Source organism: Hemibagrus wyckioides, linkage group LG19 (assembly GCF_019097595.1).
Source record: "Hemibagrus wyckioides isolate EC202008001 linkage group LG19, SWU_Hwy_1.0, whole genome shotgun sequence".
Classification (NCBI taxonomy): domain Eukaryota; kingdom Metazoa; phylum Chordata; class Actinopteri; order Siluriformes; family Bagridae; genus Hemibagrus; species Hemibagrus wyckioides.
This window is the reverse complement of record NC_080728.1, coordinates 16,835,001-16,858,139: the sequence shown is the minus strand read 5'-3', so window position 1 is coordinate 16,858,139 and position 23,139 is coordinate 16,835,001. Positions and strand designations below refer to the sequence as shown.

The 23,139-nt window shown below is 40.0% G+C and overlaps 1 protein-coding gene across 1 annotated transcript; it reads right to left on the bottom strand.

Annotated features, from left to right (window-relative positions):
- Window positions 1-3,828: 3,828 nt before the first annotated feature.
- ttll12 (tubulin tyrosine ligase-like family, member 12) lies at window positions 3,829-22,664 on the bottom strand. Its single transcript, XM_058417232.1, has 14 exons — window positions 22,451-22,664; window positions 22,113-22,264; window positions 21,422-21,620; window positions 20,228-20,387; window positions 19,126-19,259; window positions 16,817-16,893; window positions 15,413-15,529; window positions 15,073-15,270; window positions 14,851-14,962; window positions 14,292-14,443; window positions 11,835-11,916; window positions 8,586-8,654; window positions 6,783-6,918; window positions 3,829-4,235 (listed from the first exon to the last, which is right to left on the bottom strand). The coding sequence occupies exons 1-14, from the start codon at window positions 22,658-22,660 to the stop codon at window positions 4,084-4,086; spliced, it is 1,950 nt and encodes a 649-aa protein (XP_058273215.1). The 5' UTR covers window positions 22,661-22,664; the 3' UTR covers window positions 3,829-4,083.
- Window positions 22,665-23,139: the final 475 nt, after the last annotated feature.

Sequence of the window (23,139 nt, the reverse complement as noted above, 5' to 3'; positions counted from 1 at the left end):
AATTTCTATAAGTTTTGTAACCTTCTAAAAGCTCTTAATTCTGCAGATATACAAACTGGTCAGTATATTCACTAGGTTACTCCAAAAGGTACTGTAAGTATTGCACACAATAATGCATCAATAACATTGAATGCATTGACATTTATTTTTTACTTTTGATACTTAAATACTTTTAAAAACCAAGTAGTTCTGTACTTTTACTTAAGAAAAAAATCTGTCTTTACAACTTTTACTTGTAATGAAGTAATGCTCCTGTAGTGGAGTTGTGTGGAGCTAGACCAGTATAGAGTAATTATTGTTCAGGGCTAAAGGCTGTTATTACAGTGCTGTGGGAAAGAGGTCTGGGAGCAGCATTATCGATTGATAGAATAAATGTGTTTGAAGAACAATCTAGAAAAAACTCAGTGAAGCCACGTGTGACAGCAGCAGCACAGTGTTCGAAGCGAGAGGGGACTTGGAAGGAAGGAAACCTGGAAGGAAGAGAGGAAAGTCTGACGTGGGAGCCAGAACCCTATAAGAGAACGCGTATGGAAAACGGTATATCGAAAGAGTATCAGACGAATCTGGAGAGAGGAAAGTACGACGGTAAAATGCAGTGGCGGGGATCAGGAGGCTATTCGAGCACACCCGCACGAGGGGGAGAAAGAGACCCACCATCAAGGGCAAACAGGGAAGACGGAGGATCCCTTGTAAGACACGACTCGGACAAGCATGATGAAAGGGATGAAAAGGTGATTTTATTTGCCCAACTCGGAGAGGATGAGGAGTTGAAACAAACAAGGGAAGAGAGACCCCTCCCCTTAAACCAGAGGGAAGAACAGGATAAGTGTAGTGGCGAAGAGGAAGAAAACGAAGCTGAAGAGGAGGAGTATCAAATAACAGGAAAAGTGACACTAATACCATCCCATTTCATAAAAGAAAGAGAGATAGCGAGCTTCAAGAAATAAGTGAATGGGTGGGGAGGATGGAAGAAAGAATGGAAGACAGCTGCTTAACAATGGAATAGCTGAAGGAGTGGACACAAGAAGCACATGCAGAAGTAGAACTGGAAGAAACAAGGAGAAGCTTGGAAAAGATGGAAATAGATGTGAATCGTTTTTGATAGTTTATTGAGTTCACTGGGTAAGATTATTGAAATAATAGAAATAGACACAATCTAAATTTCCACCCTGTGATATGTCCACTTGGAGGGGGCTCTGAGTGCCGACAATTCTCACATTCTCAGATTGTTACCCCTAATACTTCACTACACTCTCTTCCTACTCTCCTTTCTTTGGGGTCGTTACATTCTAATGGCTCTGTCTTACTCCTAACGACTCATCCACTTTCACCTTCCCTTTGTTCCCTCAACGAGGCTATTCAGAGAGGGGAGGATTGTTGGCCCTGAAGGAGAGTGTACAGAGGAGATGGAAAGAGTACTTTGAAGAGCTGATGAATGAGGAAAATAAGAGTTGAAGAGGTGAACTCTGTGGAACAGAAAGTAGATAAGATTAGGAATTATGAAGTCAGGAAGGCTTGTTGAGTGGAAAGAGGAAAGGCAGTTGGTCATGACGACAGTTGGTCCTGACGACATCCCCGTGGAGGTCTGGAAGTGTGTAGGAGAGGCAGCAGTGGAATTTTTAACTAGTTTGTTTAACAGGGTTTTAGAGAGTGAGAAGATGCCTGAGGAATGGAGAAGTGTATTAGTGCCGATCTTTAAGAATAAGGGTGATGTGCAGAGTTGCAGCAACTATAGGGAGATAAAGTTGATGAGCCATACAATGAAGCTATGGGAAAGAGTAGTGGAAGCTAGGTTGAGGAAGGTAGTGGGAATTTATGAGCAGCAGTATGGCTTCATGCCCTGAAAGAGCACAACAGATGCAATTTTTGCTCTGAGAATGTTGATGGAGAAGTATAGGGATGGTCAGAGAGAGTTGCACTGTGTGTTTGTAGACTTGGAGAAAGCGTTTGACAGGGTGCCAAGAGAAGAGCTGTGGTACTGTGTGAGGAAGTCAGGAGTAGCAGAGAAGTATGTCAGAGTGGAGCAGGACATGTATGAGAGGAGCAGGACAGTGGTGAGGTGTGCTGTAGGTCAGACAGAGGAGTTCAAAGTGGAGGTGGGACTGCATCAGGGATCGGCTCTAAGCCCCTTCCTGTTTGCTATGGTGATGGACCAGTTGTCAGAGGAGGTCAGACAGGAGTCTCCTTGGACAATCATGTTTGCAGATGACATTGTGATCTGTAGTGAGAGCAGGGAGCAGGTGGAGGAAAACCTGGAGAAGTGGAGGTTTGCGCTGGAGAGAAGAGGAATGAAAGTCAGTCGTAGTAAGTCTGAGTACAAGTGTGTGAATGACAGGGAGGGAAGTCGAACAGTAAGATTACAGGGTGAAGAGGTGAAGAAGGTACAGGAGTTTAAGTACTTGGGGTCAACAGTCCAGAGTAATGGAGAGTGTGGGAAAGAGGTAAAGAAGCGAGTGCAGGCAGGTTGGAATGGGTGGAGAAAGGTGTCGGGAGTTCTGTGTGATAAAAAATTTCAGCAAGAATTAAGGGGAAGGTGTACAAGACAGTGGTGAGACCGGCCATGCTGTATGGTTTAGAGGCAGTGTCACTGAGGAAGAGACAGGAGTCAGAGCTGGAGGTAGCAGAGCTGAAGATGTTGTGGTTCTCTTTGGGAGGGACACGATTGGACAGTATTAGGAACGAGTACATCAGAGGGACGGCTCATGTTGGACGTTTGGGGGATGAAGTTAGGGAGGACAGATTAAGATGGTTTGGACATGTTCAGAGGAGGGAGAGTGAGTATATTGGTAGGAGAATGTTGGACATGGAGCTGCCAGGAAGGCCAAAGAGGAAGTATATGGATGTAATAAATGAGGATATGAAGCTAGTGGGTTCAAGTGTTGAGGATGCAGAAGATAGGGATAGGTGGAGAGAGATGATTCGCTGTGGAGACCCCTGAAGGGATAAGCTGAAAGAAGAAGAAGAAGAAGAAAGAAGATCTATAAGTAAACAAAAGACGTCAGTAGAAAGAGATGTGGTGGCCGATGTATTCACTGGCGCTTTGGCAAGTATATCACAAAAACAACGTATATCAAGGTCGTAAGATGAGATCATAAACAAATGGTACTGTGACCCCAGACATTTGACCTATCCTAACACTGTCAACATTACCATTATTTATGATGACCTTTACAATAAATGTGCTAACTGAATGTGCAACACCAGGCAACACAGTATGAATATAATAACTCGTTGTGATTAGAAGATAAACTGCAGTCTGACAGTATATGCACACCTTCTGTTCTGTTCTGAGAAAGGTGTTTTTACACTCAAAGTTTGATAAATTAGGACTTACTCTAACTACTAGATCAATACACAATATAAGAAAATGGTAGCTGAACAAACACATTGTGACCATGGAGCTCACACTGCCACCTCCAAACAATTAAATAGCGCTTCTTACGCTACTATCGCCATTGGGCTGGAAAAAAGCTCTAATTCAGCACTATGGACAGCGACAGTGGCATTATGGGGCGGAGGAATCCAGAGAGCCAATCAGCAACCATAAAGCGCTACACCTAGAGAACCTCTGAAGCTGAGATTAAGTCTATATTACCGTTAGTCATAAAATTATAGTCTTCATTTGTAAACCCTATTCTAAAACCCTCAATACAATGTATTTACTGCTCTTAGAATTCAAATAGGGTGCATTGGGATCATCCATCCATCCGTATCTTCACCTTTTTCTGGTCATAAAACTGTCAAAAACAGTTTGGACGGTTTGTGGCCCCTATATTATATAAATTATATTCTATGAACAAAGCCTAATAAAAAAAATTCTCACTCAATCAGAAAGCATGACTATTCTTTATTATTTAGAAATTTTATTTCAATTTATTTATACAGAACGTAGATTTTTTCAGTGTTGGTTCACTTTATGGGGTTGTTTACAGATCAGAATAAACCATCATGTAGTCATTTATCTATATGTATTAGACTAAAATAAACTAATATGCTGTAAACACTCAAGAACCATCATTCTGAAGCTTTACATCACCTTTAATTTCCCTTAAAAAAGCAACACTGTGCTGAGAGCCAGTGGAGTTAGACGATCTGAGTGACTGGACACTGGTCAGCCTGGTCCAGGAACAGAGTCTGGAACATGTGGTTATAGAAGTCGGGGTGGTACAGGCAGGCCCGTGCACAGTCCGGATTAAAATTCACCTCCAGGATCTGAGGCTGCATTACACGATTTCCTGAGAAGCAAAGAAGAGCGAAGAAGAAAACAAGAGCATGTGATGTCATAAAAACTGAGATTCATGAAAGTATCAGTATACAGTATTTAGATGGAGATGGAAAGAAAGGATGGTGGGTTTTATAAGACAGTAAATTTTCATTAACTTGGTTAACAATAAGTATTAGTAAACATTATGACGTTTTTTTGTGGGCGGAGCTTAGGTGGAGGCAGAAAGATTTCTCTGACTGCTTTTTAGTTTTGTTAGTTTGTGTTAAAACAATGACTGCTCAAAAGCCGAATTTATTTGACTATGTTAGGTCACTCACTGTCCAGGACCACAAATGTTATCTGAAAAAATAAACTTTAACGGACAGAACCAGATTGGCTGACCCGTACACGCTCACTCGTTGGATGGACGATGCGACAGGATGACCTCCGATTGAGGGACCTGACATCTACACCTTTCTGATAGAAAAAATGAGCATGTATAGTAAAGAAAAACTAAAGCCGTATAGTTTTAACTAAAGTTAGCTAACTTGCACGCTAAAAAGTTAGCGTTACATAAGAAATATTTAGACATGTAACCAAACCATAAACCATACCAACAAAAAACAATAGTTTCTTTAACCTTATCTGATACGTAGTGTGCGCTTGCAAATTTGAGCATTTTTGATGATTGTTTCTGTCCAGTCCGCTCGTTTTATTGTATTTAACCACAGCTGTCTTCGTTTTTTTTGTCTGGCAGCGGCGGTATTGGAGCCTGTACCCAACAACACAAAAAGATGACATTTGTGCTCCTTGTGTAGCCGATTCTGTACTGGTTTGTACTGGCCGCCTCCAGTTTTCCCTTTGTTTTGCCTCCAGCTAGTGCTGTGATGAAATCGTGAAGGCGGCACAAAAAGGGTCTATAGTTAATATGCTAAATTTGGAACACGAACACCTCCATGTTTTTCTGTTTTTAGCAATAATCTAAGAAATCCAGACAGTGACTGTTCCACCTTAGATGGTTGCAGCTGAGAAAATTCAGAATCTCTCCAGTGATCCAGTGAACTTTCTATACTGGTACTATACTGACACTGAGTGTGTATCCTAGTGTGGTATAGAAACCGCACAATCCAGTACTGCAAAGCCCTGCAGAGAGTGACGCGGCTAGCTGAGGGCATCTCCAGGTTTTCCTCTCGTGACATTTTACAGCATCTGGCAGACATCTCATCCACAGTGACTTACATGCATCTTACTTTTACACAACTGATCAATAAGGGCCTAGCTCAGGGACCCAAGAGTATCAGCTTGGCAGTTGTGGGGTTTGAGGGATGTGTTCTCCTCTCTCTGAATCACAGCTACACCTGACAGTACAGCACCAGAGCTGCGTAAATCAACAAAGACTACAATCCAACCCACCCATCCATCAGGCGAGCGCTTCTGTAGTCTGATGGCTGAAACTGAGAGACCCAGGAGAAGCTTCTTCCCTGAGGCCATCAGACTCCTCAGTACAGGCACAGTAGCCTTTATTCTACAGCATAGTGAAATACTTTTCTTCACATATCCAAACTTAGGAACTGGAGGTGATACAAGGCCCAACAGTGGCAACGTGCCGGTGCTGCAGTATGAACTCCTGACCTTCTGCTAAGTAACGTTTATTTATTTATTCTGTAAAGTTCACACATTTTGAAACATTTCAGCACACTTTCCTGAGATCAGCTCAGAGCTCAGATCTTCCCCGGATCCAAGTGAACCCAAAAAATGTAATCAATCATGTGAACATCACATTCTATTATTTCTTCTTTATTTCAATTACTTTACTTAAACCTTCATTTATTAAATTCAGTTTATTTATATGCACAGTCTAGAAGGAGCAGGAGAATTTTCACTGCACTGCAACTGTGGTGTAGGTTTAACTCCTGAATAACAGCAAACTGTACTGTGAAATTCACCTAAATGTTAAGAAGTGCTCCTGTGTTTGGTGCTGATGTGAGCAGTCATCATTAGCTGAATGAGGTTGTGGCGTTAAGAGTTCTGAGTTTAAGAGGTTGGAAATGATTTGAGATACGAGGTTTATTTAATACTCCGGCCTTTCTTTCTGTTCTTCCCTTTTCCCAGTTTGCCTCTCTCACTGTAATTTATAAGTTTAACGGAAATAGAAGACTTATGTATGATCAGATGTATTTACCCAATTATAATCCTGTATTCAATAAGTGGGTTTCTGTGTGTGTGACCTTGTGCAGGCTGTACTCCTTAGAGATAACTCCCAGAATAGAGTGCACTGCTAAGTTTTTGCAAAAACATAGTGAGCAACGGTGAAGACACCATTGATCTCAATAAAACATTTTTCTTTGTTTGACTCCGCTCTCGGTGACTAACTGATTTTATATTTACATAAGGGAATAAAATTTCTATGCCACTCACATCCTTTCTTTCCTCCCTCTCTATTTCCTGCGCTCTTTATCTTTCCTCCCACTTCCTCTCTCCTGTGTATGCGAAGCTGAGTGAAAGCTGAGCGTGTTGATCTGATGTGTGATGTATGATAAGGATGAGTGAATGTGTGGAGTGTAACGTTGTGCAACACCTTCTGCTGGTTCCCATTTCAGCATCAGGTCGATGGCGTATATCGCTCTGGAGGATGGATATGCCCCGATCCCGTACGGTGCAGGACGGGATGACGCTGCCTGAAAGAGCTCTGCAAATGCCTTGAAGATATCCCTCTGGTTGCACACACACACACACACACAAAAACACAAAATTAATCACAGTATATCTTATATTATTTTAGAAATACACTTCCAGTAGTAGAGTGCATTAGGACTGAGCCATAGAAAGATATAATGACTAGATTGTGATAGATCATGTCACAAGATAATTTTGAGACATCACAGGTATCAGCTCTTTTTTCAATCATGTCTGATATAAAATAAATTCATTAATTACAGCAGCTTATGTGAACATGTACTAACTCTTCGTAAAATTATTTATTTTTAAAAAATTATAGACAGTGTGGGAGAATTTTTAAGCCTGCATGAAGTTATGAACATGTAAAAGATGAGAGGACATCATGAAGAGTATAAGACACCACTTCTTCCCAGTGACTTAAAGGTCTATAGTTTTAAACGATGAGTAGAATGTAATGTTTGAGTGCGTTTTTTAAGCCTAACTAAACTTTTTGGTAAGTCTTGTCAAAAAAGAGATCATTTCCTGCAGCTCTTCTCAAGTTTAATATTAAAGCTAAGGCATGTGAGTCTCTATAGCAGTGTTGGTGCCAGGAGAAACCTGGGACTGGAATTTAGGGAGTCGAGTCTTACTGGCCATAAATTTAAAATAATAAATAAAGCACAAAACACAAAGATAGTGGTGTGCATGCACCCATGATGTCTTCTCAAAACACTGAGAATGATTCACAGCGTAAGCTGTAAAACCCTTAATGACTGGGATAAAGGAATGTTCATTTGTTTCTTTTGGGGTAATGATTTGTGGCTGAAGTCATCATGTAAGATAAGGGAAGAGGATACAAGGATAAAGTTTGGAAAGTGTATTCATGGGGTTGATAAGATGTTCCTTGTGAGCGGCTTGTAATTTGTACTCAGCGACTGACTACAATAAACTATTCCTCTCCAAACATCCAGTCTGAAAACTTATTTTTTTCTTTATCAGCTTTTTGGAAATTGTTTTTAGCTTTGATTATTATTATTATTAAGTCTGGTCAATGTGGTAACTGGAGTCAGATCAATTAATGTTAAGATGATTGTGTTAGTGAATTTGTCATTAGTCTATTTTTCCATAAAACACACAGTGGGGTGCAACGATCTAAAATAAATAAATAAATAAATAAACAAACACAAATAGGAACACTACATTATTTTGATGATTCTAAAATAAAAAAGGAAATGAGAAACATTCTGACTATTCATTATTCAAGATTTTGCACAATTTCTAGGCTGCTATTTAAATGTAAACCAACTGACCATGTTCACTGCTTTGCACAAAAGGTCAGTGTTTATGTTCATACGACACACCGATGGATCTGATCTAACATGGGTTCTCCCACATTTTTTTTACACAATCCAGCCCGAGTGCACACTGTCATTACGCAAAAAAAGGACAAACCAAATAATAATAACTGTATGTAAAAATTTCAATGATTTTACTTTTCACTCATGTTATTATCACTGATATCATTTGTAATGAAATCCTTAAGAAAAACCTTCACATTTATTTTACATGAATATCTTGAATTAATACAAGTCATCCAAACCTGTTTTTAGAACCTGTTTTATTCATTTATGTATTTATTTATTTTTTACTTCTGAGCTCCTACCTCCACTCAGGAAGCATTCGTATCGAGATTACAGAAGGTAGCATTTAACAAAGGTCTTACCTCCACCTCTTTCCATGGATATTCTGTGTACTGCTTTTCAAACATAGGAATGAACTCGTCATAGTGGACCTTTAAGATGCAGACGGACAGGAAGATGTTTCAAGCTCCATGATTTACTATGAATTACTGACACCAAAAATAAGCAGTTCAACAAACATTTCTATTAGCTGGAAAAAATATATATATCACACATGCACACCTTGGGGCAAAGGTATCCAGGCATTACCTAAATGCCACCCCAATCCCCCCAGTACTCTCACTCTCACACAGTCTCACAGACACACACACACACACACCTTTAGGGCTAATGCCGGGTTCACACAATTTTCAAAGTCATCGGATCACTGTTGCTTTCACGCTGCACGACTATCTAAGGTAGCATTAAGTCTCTGCTGTGTTCACACTACATGATGGATCGGTGACAGGAGATTTCACACTGCATGACTTCACAATAGGGAGAATCGCCGACAACTCTGTCTGGTACGCAAACTGCGTTTCACAACCGAATGTATGCGAGAAATAATAAGTACAGACCTGTAGTGGAAATTTTAACAAGTAACATAGATGAACAAGTAACCCTTCAGGAACTCTGCTGTGTGTGTGTGTGTGTTGTCGGAGAAATTACATAGATATCATACATCATACATTAGCCTAGATTTAAAATGCTCTGCCTAGAAGTAGTGGTTATCAATCACATATCAAATATCTACCAGATATCTATCAAAATTATTTAGCTTCGGATTAATAGTAAGCTTTTGAGTAATGCAAATATATCAAATATATATCCTTTATAATATTAGGCTTTGGAGCTTTTGATTAATGCACATGTGTAACTCAATCATCAAGCAGTGCTGAGATGGGTGAAATAAAGGGGATGTTTTTGTAACTTTCATAATGATCATGCTGAATTAGTGCAGCGAGGGGATGTCTTTGTGCTGAAATACGAAAATATAGCTGAGAGGGGATGTCTTTGGGACAAATACGAAAATATAGTAAGTATGTTAATTAAGGAAGGAGGGATTAAAAGTATACATACATTGAGTATAATGTGGAAATTTCTAGAAATATTTAAATTTGGAAGAGGACGCGCCATGGGGTGTCTGAGGTATAAGATTTTTTGGGGGTTTTTGGACCATCTGCTCTCTTCAGAAATGCATGCGATTGACTGCATCTCTGAATAAAGAAACCTGCTTCTTCTCGTCTGCTGACTGAGATCTCTGTTATTTTGGCTAAGTATTTGATAGTTTATTGAGTTCATTGGGTAAGATTATGGAAATAATAGAAATAGACACAATCTAAAATTCCACCTGTGATATGTCCACTCAGAGGGGGCTCTGAGTTCCGACAGTGTGTGTGTGTGTGTGTGGGGAGAGGAAGATATTAACCAGGTGGCTGTCAGTACCAGGAGCAGAATCTACTTGTGGAATGCAAGAACATCGTATATCTTGTCTTCTATATGCTATAGCTGCTTTTACGGAAGTGAGATGTACCATTCTACGAGAGTTTCATGCTGTTGGTCACGTACACATTTAGTTTAGAATGCACCCAAAACTCCTTTAAAAAGGGGGCCCCGCGAAAGCGGACCTTGCTTATCTCTTTGCTTCAGCACGCTCGTGTCCATTTGTAGTTTGTTAATCATTCCAAGGCAGAGTACAGACTTGCCACCACATAACGCAAGAGTTTGTCGGAGAGAAATTATATAGCTAGCTTAGAATTATATACCTAGCTTTGAATTGGCCTAAAAGTAATATACTTAGCTTTAATTTAGCAATATTCTGCCTAAAAGTAGTATCTATCTATCAAAATTATTTACCTATTGATTAAATAGCTGGCTTTGATTAATACAAGTCTATAATAATCAAGTATAACCTTTATAATAATCATGCAGAACCATTAATATTAGTGTGCTAGTATAATAACCACACTGAGACTGGACATAGAAAAAGAGAAAACATTAGAAGTTACCGCTGAGTGAGGTGCATATCGTGTGACTGTAATCTTAAATAAAGCTTTGCAGGCACTAAGAGAAAAGGCAATGAAACGCTTAAAGGCTCAGGGCCCAGGATATGCACTAAGGCAAGGGGAAAACTGTGTGGGTGGCAAGCCAGGCTACTGTGATATGACAGTGGTGGGCTGTTAGGGCAGTGTGATCTAGTCTATGGTAAACAACAGCATTGGAACGGCAGCGATGATGCGGGGAGGATATGAGACAGCATAACTGCAAGGCTTACTTAAACATAGCAGCGCATCTAACTTGGATCAAGCAGATAAGGAAATGTCAAAATAACATAAAAGAAGAGATCAGGGAACTTAAACATCGTTGTGGAAGGCAGCAAGCGAGGCCAAGATGATCTGTGGGGAGCAGCGTGTGCGGTTGAAACGACCCGTATGTAAAATATAAAATGTAAAGTATTAAAAATATTGAATATTAGAAATATTCAAATTAGAGAAAAGTAGGCGTCATGGGGCGCCTGGGGTATAAGTAGAGGGGAATTTCTCAGGGTTTTTGAGAACAGCTGCTCTCTTCAGAAATGCATGTTATTGACTGCATGTCTGAATAAAGAAACCTGCTTCTTCTCGTCTGCTGACTGAGATCTCCGTTATTTCGGTTTTTCTTCAGAAATTTGTATATGTGACACAAGTCATCACTCCATCCACCATCTTTGATAAGCTTCTCAAAAAGTCACCCTAGAATCGACCAGAACTTCAGCGAACAATCTCCTTAACAGCAACCACGTAATCAGGGATTCCTCATCTAAGACATAACACTGTTGTAGCAATTAACAACAATTACCCAAGGTGCAAAGATCACTCCAGAGAGCCGGGGTGTTGAGGCTTTATTCTTTGAAGAATCACGATGAGCTTTTCTCTGCAGACAAATACTACTCCGCTTTCCAGAAGTGCATCCTTCCATCCAATTACATTAAAAACTTCCACATCCTGTTCCCGACAAGGCACAATACTCCCATCCATGTGTGTCCGGTTTCCTCATTACCCCAAATGCACAACTTATTAGTCAACTCAGTGTCACACAGTTCCATTAAGCAAGCCGTTTACCAAGATACTGGGCACAGTAATACACTGCATACTATGCAGGATCCATACATCTATAACTTGGAGGATTAAAGATGATTGAATATGACTACGCATTTTGTCATTAACATTTTGGTGTTATATATTCTGTAATCCCTCCAGATTTATGCCTGAACAGGAGCATTAACATAACATTTCACAGATTTGTGCTCTCACCTGTTTTAGCTGAACACCTTCAGCGTAGTTCATTACCGTGTAGTGCTTTTGATAATCATCAAAATGATCCAGAGAGAACGGTCTGGAGGAGGAGAGAGACGGAGAGAAGGAATTAGAATTTTTTAGGGGGAGGGTAGAGAGACAGAGAAAGAGTAACCAAAAAAAAAATAGATAGATAGATAGATAGATAGATAGATAGATAGATAGATAGATAGATAGATAGATAGATAGATAGATAGTATAGTGGAAATTTATAAGTGTAACAGAAATAGAATGAACAAATGTATTTACTCAATTATAATCCTATATTCAATAAGTGAGTTTCTGTGTGTGTGACCTTGTGTAGGCTGTACTCCTTAGAGATAACTCCCAGAACAGAGTGCCCTGCTCAGTTTTTGCAAAAACACAGGAAGCAATGGAGAATCTTCAGATAAAAGGGAAACATCTGGTGCCAGCTAAACCCCTGTAAATGTTATCAGCAGTAACTGACAGTAGATGTTGGCTCACCCTGCCTAGCTAAGGCTGATCCTATCAGGGAACCTTGAGAGTATAATAAAGGGCAGAAACGAGGGGGAGATGTCTCTTCGGTGGTACTCTCCATGTGAACGGTGTTTCTGAAGACACCACTGAGCTCAATAAAACATTTTTCTTTGTTTGACTCTGCTCTCTGTGACGAACTGATTTTATATTTATCTAAGGGAACAAGATTTCTATGGCAATAGATTTATATATACAGACACACATTCTCACATACTTAGAGAGGTCACAATGAACTTCTTAAATTTTTTTTGATTGTTTTCTTGTAGTAACCTGTAAGTTCATTATGACCTCTCTAAGTATGTGAGAACATGCGAGTGTGTGTGTGTACAAAGATAAAAACAATGAGGATATTCTCAGAAGGCGAGACAACAGGGGGGGAAGTGCTGCAGTGCTGCAGGAAGCATTAGTGTTAAGAACTGGACGACTCAGAAGACATCTTTTTCATTTCATAGGCTTACTAATAAGTTATTCATTTCTCAATTAGTTATTAGTCTATTCGTTAATTATTTCTTTATCATCATCAGTTCATCTGTTTTTTACGTAGTCATAACTTTTCCATGGGCAATCAGGAGTCTACGATATCTGTCTCTTCCCGTGAGAATGCAGAAGCATGTCTTTGAAAGCCTGATTTGTTAAGGCACACACCGTCATGGCTGATGTATGATACTTGAGGTGAAATTGTAAAAAAAGTCATGCTTTTTGAGGAAAACATTTCAGGATTTTTCTCCATATAGTGGACTTCAGTGGTGCCCATGAGTATGAACTTCCAAAATGCAGTTTAAATGCAGCTTCAAAGGGCTTCAATCGGTCAATTTCTTAAAAAAATAAAAAGGTAACCTTTTTGACCGCAAAAGCTGGTCTAGCACAAGCTCTGGGATGTGTGTCCGCAAAGCTATGTAATCACATCGGAAGGTCACGCGTGATGTAGGCGGAGCTACAGACCCAGTGTTTACTAGTGTGGAGAAGGAGAAGTGCTCCGAAGTTTTTGCGTGTTGAATGACACAAAGTATCTTTTTATTAGTAAAGAGCATTCGATTTATTTGCACTTCTTTGGTCTTTGCATGTTTGCTTTGTAAACACTGGGTCTGTAGTTCCTCCTAAGTCATGTGTGACCTCTCGATGTGAATTACGTAGTACGTAGCGTCACGGACGAGCATCCCAGAGGTAGTGCTAGACAAGGTTTTGTGGTTAACAAGTAAACGATTTTCATTTATTTTTCCATGAAAATGACCGATTGTTCGGCTAGATAAGACCCTTCTTCCTAGGCTAAGATCATTTAGAGCCCTTTGAAGATGCATTTTGGAAGTTCTTACTCGTGGTCACCATAGAAGTCCACTATATGGAGAAAAATCCTGAAATGTTTTCCTCAAAAAAACATAATTTCTTTACGACTGGATAAAGAAAAACATGAACATCTTGGATGACAAGGGGGTGAGGAAATGATTTGTAGATTTTTGTTCTTCTCCTTTAATATGGTTTAACACAAAAACAGGATACAAGCAAATAGTATAAATGATTGCTGTAAAAGGCTGATGACTCTGCATTGTCCTTTAGACTTTATAAAACTCGTCTCCTTGATCGTGAATAAAGGTAAAAGGTTTCACTCGAATACCTGTCCGCAGGTAAATTTCCACATCTGCAATCGGACAGAACTTTATCTCTGTTGTGTACAAAGCGTTCAAACTGGAGACTCCTTCCTTTAAATTTTATTAGGCTTAGATTACAGCTTCGCTCATACCCTGTGTCAGCTGTTACTATAGAAACGTCTCAGAATGACAGCGTGAATATAGTATGAATTACATCCAGAACATTATTAGCTGCTGCTAATATATTATTTACCTGCTAGACAAGATACACAGAAAAGGGATAATATCGGACCAGACAGATGAGTGTATGTGTGTGAGGTAGGGGTTTAACCTGTTGGCGAAACGGAGCCAGAAGACGTTGTAAGCGTAGAGTCTCAGAGGCTTCACCGAGTGCAGCAGTACCATGTACCGGATGTCGAACTTCACCAGACCCAGCTCCTCTCGGTTAAACAACACGGGGTCCTCCAGGTACTTACACACCACCTGACACACACACACACACACACACACTTAGACATTCCAATACTGTCAGGAAGCTCCAATGGGGAACAGAAAACTTGTTGGAAACAGCAAATCAATATTATTTACACTGTTTAAAATAAATTTGATGTAAAAACATTTCTTATAGACTTTTGGAAGATTCTGAACAAATCCCAGTATTTAATTTAATTTATACACAGTTGCATATAAATCATTTTATGTAGATACATTATATTCATTAAAAAATCTATTAGATTATAGCTTTCTTAGATTTTCCATTTGATCAGATAAAATATGTTCGTTTTTTCCCCCCAGTATCTGAATCTGAGTCTCACATTGGTGCAGATTTATTTTTCGATTTCTACTTTCACTGACCGTCTCAGGACCATTAGTTTTTAAACACTGCATACCTTTGGGGTGCTCTCTCTCTGTCGAATGATGTAGTTGAGGTCATTGGTGATGTGCGTATCCAAACCTCTGGCCAGGTTCCAGGGCTTGCAGATCCAGTGATTATCTTCTCCTCTAAGGAACCGAACAGAATACAGAAGTACATGTGTTAGTCATCTGAAGGTCCTGATAAGTTAAACATAAAGAGGTATTGCCTCAGTATTAAACAAATCCTGATAACTGACCTGTCCTGCCTCTGGAGGTAATGTCTGATAAACTGCGGGAGCTCTGTCTGAAGATTAAAGGTGGTGGGAAGCCACCATGGTGCATGTCCTCCTCGTCTGGCTCTCCGTGCCACTGATGCCATGCAGTCCTTTGTGGTTACGATTGCTTCACAGGGGAACTGATTCAGTAGGACGTGAGGCCGCTCCTCACTCAGCTTCCTATCAGCAGACCAATGTGTCATTATAAACACACACACAAACAAGTATTTTTCTTCATTCAATTATGATGTTGAACCATGTGTGTGTAATATATGCACTTTTCCTCGAAACATACTACTATGTACATACTACTGACACATACTTATAATCACGGATGTGAGAATACATCCAGAGTACGTCTGCTTCCTCTTCTTGTTCGGTGAAGTGGAATTGAGGATGTTTCAGATGGTCCAAAACTTGCTTCATCTCTGTGTACACCCTGTTACACACACACACACATCACTCACATACACACACACACAACTGTACAAAATTTAAAAAATGCTATATAAACATATACACCAGGCATAACATTATGACCTCTGACGGGTAAAGTGAATAAGACTGATGATCTCGTCATGGCACCTGTTAGTGGGTGGGATATATTAGGGAGCAAGTGAACATTTTGTCCTCAAAGTTGATGTGTTAGAAGCAGGAAAAATGGGCAAGCGTAAGGATTTGAGCGCGTTTGATGAAGGACCAAATTGTGATGGCTAGACCACTGGATCAGAGCATCTTCAAAACTGCAGCTCTTGTGGGGTGTTCCCGGTCTGCAGTGGTCAGTATCTATCAAAAGTGGTCCAAGGAAGGAACAGTGGTGAACCGGTGACAGGGTCATGGGCGGGCAAGGCTCATTGATGCACGTGTGGAGTGAAGGCTGACCTGTGTGATCCGATCCAACAGACGGGCTCAGATTGGTGAAGAAGTTAATGCTGGTTCTGATAGAAAGGTGTCAGAATACACAGTACAGAACGGGTCAGGGCCGTTTTGGAAGCAAAATGGGGACCAACACAATTTTAGGCAGGTGGTCATAATGTAATGCCTGCTCGGTGCCTGCTCAACATAAATCTATATGAACAGAGAAAAGCGCAAGGGGGTCAGAGCAAAACTTTTATACTTAAATTTTATATTACCAAAAGGTTTATACACAACATGTATACCTGTAGACCTGAAAGAAACAGTGCTGTGTGCTAATATATTAATATGCATCAAATAATGTCCCAAACATTTTATGAATACAAAATTCACACTCCTTTCTACACTGGATTTATGTTAATGAATTGTAAACCTCAATCAATGTAAACCTGTACACAAGCATTTAAATAATAAACATAATATTAAATAATATTAACATCAGAGGTGTAAAGATATTCTAAACAAATTAATAAATGCAGTAGAAATAAGACAGGATATTGAGAAACGGATTATTCTGATATACTAAGGCATAACTATGATTCACTTTAAGAATGATGCTTCCTTCCTTCACATCGGATTTATCTTCAATACAAGTTTCCCACTAGGAAGTTGCATAAGAAATATTCAAGGAAATGACTCAAGGTTTTCAAGGAAAACAAGAAATAAATCCCACAACACATTTTAAAATATGTTTATGCAGATGTAGATTTCAGCATACATCACCTTTTGTTTTCCTCCAAAAAATAAAAATAAAAATCTATCACAATAAGCATGCAGCAGTGATGGTAACGAGGATGGAAATATAACTCACTTTAATACTTTCCCATCAGGCACGCTGTAGGCTTGGACTTCGACTGGGAGCCTCTCTTTGTTCTCCTGTAATATGGTCTAAGGTGAAGAAATCAGAGGCATTAAGATGACAGCGGATGTATAGTTCAATAAAAACTATAATATAAAATAACCTTAATAATATGTTTATTATATTGATATCAGAGCTGAATTCTTGAATCAGATTGGTTACAAGGTGCTGATGTTAGAGATATTTATCAACATTCTCTCACCCGAGTTTAACAGAAGTGTAGTTAAGGCACAAGAGTCTATAGTACCAGTATAAAATAAAGAAGAGTTATTTATTATGTTCATGTATGATTTTAATTTAATTTCTCTATGCAGCTTTTCTTTAAGCCTTGCCATTTGGCACAATCTTATCACATTCTTCTCAAATTTGATCTTCTCACATGTCAAGTCTTTTCACTGCCTTCCACCATTATCTCTTTAATCAAGGTTTCTTTCCAGCATTCTTCATGGATGATTAATTTTAAAGGTGGCACAGCACTTAAAAAGGTTTCTGCGTGCACACACACACACACACACACACAAACACATAACGATTAGCATATAAATTTTGAAATCTAAACTAGCCAGTCAGAAACACTTTTAACTTAAGTCTATCTTTTCTCAGTAGATCATCATCTGAACAATGGACTCTGTTGTGGTCAGAGAAGTGCTTCCACTCAAACAGAGAATGAGGAGCTCTGTGTTTCTCTCTTCCCACAGGCTATTCCGACCTCTGTGCTTGAGGCTGCCTGAACTCCACAGTGAGAGCAACAGATCTAGATGTTTACTAAGTGTCATCAAGCTTTGTTTGCAGACAACAAGGCCCATGAAAGGTTTTGCATAATCAGATGAATATATTAGCTCATTCTGGCACTGGCAACATTGTCAAGAAGCTACGGAGTCCAGGAAGGCTGGCCAGTGGTGTGTAAGAATGTAGGGGTATGTCCTTGAAGGCCTGATTTAATGCACAGAGGGAGTCTGACTCCCACTGATTTAAGGCATTAAAGGTAAGGCAGTTGGAGTCTGGAAGAGAAGAGATACACCAGGAAATCTGAAGACACAAAGTCATTCTTGTTCTTCATTTAGGGTCATTCATTTTAGCTTCATTCACATACAATAGACCCTTGTGGTAAGGTATTTAGCCTCAGGCATTACTTCCCCAAGAAGCATTACTCTGGAGTCAGCTCCATCTGAGGTGAAGTTTCCTAGCGAGCGAATCTGCAACCAAGCACTACTGTAATGTCTTTCTGTCTGTGGACAGTGCAGGGCTCGTGCCATTCGGTTAGTCTCTTAAACTAGATGTTGTCTCCAGTGCATCATTTATGGATCCTATGATCACTTTCAGGTCTGTTTAACCCCCTGTTGTTTTTTCATACATTTCCCACGTTTCATTTATTGCTCTTGGGTTATGTAATAAACATGTTTAACAGACTAGTTCTGTTGACTGAGACAGTTTGCATAATGTTGTGCTAGATCCAGGGGAACTTTCCTGTATTTGAACTAGTCATATTTAAAATTGCCTTATTGGTGATAATGGCAGTTTTACAAGACTGTTATCGCTCAAATGACAACTTTAAATGGAAATCCTGACCAATTTCCTACCCTACAGTGACCAAAATATTTAAACAGAGTACTTTAGACACTGGACAAGAGCAGGCCTGGCTTAGAAATTCATCTGGGGAATGAAAGATACATGTCCTGCACAGTGGCCAGAGGGATTTTTTGCAGAATGGTGGAGAGGTCACTATGTGATGTTAGTAAAGATAACCGTTTCCTGACTCACTTCACAAAAACACCCCAAAGTGGCTCAATAATATTCAGATCTGGTGACTGTGCAGGACATGGCTGATGTTCAACTTAAATGTCATGCTTATTAAAGCACTATGTCACCAGAGGTGCTGTGTGTATTTGTGCATTATCATACAGCACCACCCTCTGGGCACAATGTTAGAACCATTAGGTGACATGGTCCTCTAGAATAGATGGGTAGTCTTTGCAGTGATGCACCCATCTAGCAAAAGTAGTGGGCCTAGGGAATAAACAAATATACCAGACTAATTCACACATTTAATCCTTTGTCCTCGCCTGCAGACTCCCATGGTGGAAGTCTTGCTGAATAGTGCTAATGCTGTTACTAGAGACTCCTTCCACGACTGTAAGATTAGCATCTCACCGAAATGGATCAGTTCATGAGACAAGATAGACTTTACTAATCCTGAAGGACATTCTTTCGCTTTTGCTTCTGCTGACTGCTTCAGATTATGAATAGACAATTAGACAAACCTCATAATAAATGTCAGCAGGCTCATCAGTCTCATCGTTCACTCCTTCCAGGTCAGTGGGTAACCATGGGAGCAGTCGACACTTCCTCACCAGTGAATCAGGCTCCCCGTAACAGTAATCCCTCGTCACCTCATCTGAAGGAGATCAGGAACATGAGACCGTTGTCAAGAAATCAAATCCTTTTACTCAAGATCTAGAAGAGCTGCTACTAATTATTCAGAACAGGGAGGACAATTTCACTCGTCTTCATCTAGTGGTCTGTAAATAAAACAAACAAAGCTAAGAGAAGCAGTTGCATTCGTCTCTGGTGTTTAGCATCATGTTTATCTGTAAGCATAGCAGCAGAGAATAATACCTTTTAGCAAAATTCTTTCTGGTTATCCAGGACACATGAGCCTTAGTCATGTTCACACTACAAATGTATGTCCCTGAATGCCTCTGAAAGGGGTTTAAGTGATCGGATCACAACACTTCTTCGAGATACATGTGACCCTGTTCACACCTATACCTGGTGTTAACTGCTTACAATCTGAGCACTCAGGACTCGTGTTAATAACAGGTGTGAACAAGGCCTCAATGAGAACGTAATTAAGACTCTGAACCGACTGAAAGTAAATACATGTCTTTACATTCATTTCACTCACCCTCATATAAACATTTCAGTGCTCTCAGTGTGAAATAGACTAAAACCAAAAAGACAAACTTCCTCTGGTGAAAACACCCCAAGCCTGGGCAGGTATGTTCTATGCATTTATTTAGGTTTATTCTGTATAATTTAAAAGATAAACATCTACTTTATGTTTTACTTGATAGGACTTTTTAATCCTCAGAGCCATTGTAGTTTTAACCCTGATAAATTCTGAATATATTTTGGCATGCTCTGCCCTGAACTGGCTGTTTGATACTATTTGTTTATGACCTGATATCCTTTTTAGTTTTTCATTCCAAAACTGGACCAATAATTCCTATAATTATCATTTAGTCATGGTTAACAAGCACTAACCAGAAACAAGCACTAACCAAAACAAACCAAAGTGCTTCTGGGAGTGACAGGGTTTCTAGTGTGTGTGTGTGTGAGAGAGAGAAAGAGAGAGAGAGAGACCTCCGTTCTCCAGATCCTGCAGAGGCCAGAGGACAGAATATGCGATCTGTTGAGGAGCGTAGAACAGAGGAGCCATACAGCAGGACGGCTGAGACGAGTGCTGCACGCGGGAGCCGAACTCATCCATTATGTACCAGACAGGCACCTTCTCCTCTGCAGACTGCAACACACACACACACACACACACACACAATCTTCAATAACACAGAGCCCGGGATCATCCCAAAGAAACAGATTTAATAAAAATCATGAAATCATTCATAGTTAACTTTTCTTTAAGGAGACTTGTAATTATGGGATGTATAGAATATTTATCTGTGAATCAGAATCTGATTTGAATGATGTTAATGCTGACAATGGAAAAGATTAAGAATGTAAAATCAGCATTTCAGTGTAAATTAAGCCAGACTGGGTGGTAAAGCAGCATTTAAACATGTGTTAATGTTATCAGAATAGACATTTTTTCTACCTGTTGCTGAGATTTTCCATCTGTTGCTGTTTAACTTAAAATCATGAAGATCCACAACATTCATTTGTTACCTCTAAACAGATCATGTGTGTTAAAATGGGTTCCTATATCCTACATTTTGAAAATGGCAAACTGCCCTAAATGCCGTAGTGGGTATATTTCACATGCTTAATTTGTTTTGACAGGTCTAGAGGCTGATGAATTATATGACATGGAGTTAGGGTTAGTGGTTAAGGTGTTGGAGTACTGAAGGTTTTGAGCTTGAAACCCAGGTCCACCAAGCTTACACCTCTGGGTCCGTGAGCAAGGTCCATAACCATCAGTTGCCTAGTTGTATAAAATATGAATAAGAAAATGTAAGATGCTCTGGATAAGGGGGTCTGTCAAATGCCGGAAATGTAAATATTACATCCTTCATCATCGAATGAACCAAATTACTCTATTTTATTATATAATTCAAGATTTTGGGGATATTTTGTTAAATTTAAGAAGAAGAACTGAGGGCAAGAAGCCTTTATCGGCACACATACATTACAGCACAGTGGAATTCTTTTCTTTGCATATCCCAGCTGAGGAAGTTGAGGTCAGTGGTGGTGCTGGGGCTTGATCCCCGATCCTCCAATCAATAACCAAGAGCCTTAAGCACTTAAACATTTTAAAAACACTGAAGATATTCTGAAAGGTGCTATGTTTTCTCAATCCTTTAAACTGGGAACATTTCATACCCCTTGAGACAGCTGATAGGTCTGATTAAACTTCCACATGTTGTCCAGCACCAGGTCCACGATGTCTGGATCAGGAACCTCGCCGTGGAAAGGAAGTTCCATCAGGCTGGCCATTCGGACCAACAGTCCAGGAATCTCGATCAGCTGCTGCCTGGCACTTTCTACACGATACGTCCATGCGTGATCCACCAAGTATACGCTGCAAAGGAAAGAGACAACCATCACTGCACCATCACTTCACCATTCATGACCAGTTTTATTAACCTGATCATTTCTGGATTTGTGTTCGCCAAGTACTGCGTCGCATCATAATGATTTACGACCCGACATCAAGTGGGAAAAATGTGCATGAGGACACTCATATGAAGGACAATGGACTTGCATAGCCGGAGGAGCAGAGATCATTGCTGCCAATTAGCGCCTCACTAATTTCAACTGTCCTGTGAAGAGGGTGAGTGTTCTCTGACCACAGGGTGAACCCACTCAGCTCAGGATTCCTCCGGTTAAACTAAAAAGTACCAAAAATATTTCTCATGGAGCCGTAGCACACTAGCCTGTCCTTGATTGCTTCCCTATATAACGTTGCTGATGTGGATCTCTGCGAACGAGCTGTTGCTATAGTAACGACTACGCATTAGCACGTGAGCTGCTGTTGAAAGATGGCTCTGAAATGATCCTTTAGCGCCCTCACCTGGTCGGATCAGAAGCCTGCAGGCCACTTTCTCGAGTTACAATCACTTTATACGACTCTTCACGACCAGGGTTGGACGTTTTTCGTGCATCTTCATCCTCATCTTCTTCTTCCACGCGCATGATGCCAAACACCTCTCCGGCATCAAAGACCTACAACACAAACACAGCTCACTCACTACACTAAATATGAACAGGCTTCAGTCGTACATGACTAATGAAAACCGCCTTGTACATTGTTATATCATAATATTGTCTTTTTACAGCAGACTACGTATCTCGCGCAGCTAACTTCACTGTCTCGCGCACGCCGGTGTATAGCTTTAGCTGTGTTTTTACCTCGTGTTTTAATTTATAATACAAGCTTTTCCAGTACAGCGGGGAAATTCGAGCCGCCTTCAGAGCAGCAGTGTGGAGAGCCAGAAACTGTTTATACTCCTCTTCTTCTTCTTCATTTATAAACTGGTTTTCCATTATTCTTTTTCCCCTGACAGCTTTCAGACTCCTGTCCAAAACACACGTGCACAGCCCTGTACCGCAAAGTATCATGGGAAGCCGGGTTAAAGGAACAGGACCAAAATTTGTTTTTCATCCCTCCATCATCCATCCATTTTCTATACCCGTTTTATTCGTAACTAGGGTCACGGGGATCTGCTGGAGCCTTTCCCAGCACACATTGGGCGAAAGACAGGGGTACACCCTGGACAAGTCACCAGTCCATCACAGGGCCACATATAGACAGACAGCCACACACACACACACACACACTCACACACACTCACTATTTGTTTCCAGTCGATATTAAATAATATTGCGATATTAATGTCATTCCATCGAGTCATTTTGCTCCACATGGACAGAGGATATTGAAAATCTTTGTTAAATGAATGCCATTATGTTATATTTCATATCATCATGTCATCATTGTGAATCAGCATACCCCAAACAAGTTGATTTAAGTGAAATAATGAATGAAATCTTAATATATTATCTGAAGTACAAGTGTAAACTAGAAAACATCAAAAGAA

Bases quoted from the DNA above. Each gene is read 5' to 3' on its own strand.
- ttll12 (XM_058417232.1), bottom strand. From the start codon at position 22,660: ATGATACTTTGCGGTACAGGGCTGTGCACGTGTGTTTTGGACAGGAGT. The intron at 21,621-22,112 runs GTGAGGGCGCTA...TTTCCTTTGCAG, and splicing joins CAGGCTTCTGATCCGACCAG to CGTATACTTGGTGGATCACG. The intron at 14,963-15,072 runs GTCAGTTATCAG...TCGGTTCCTTAG, and splicing joins TACCTCCAGAGGCAGGACAG to AGGAGAAGATAATCACTGGA.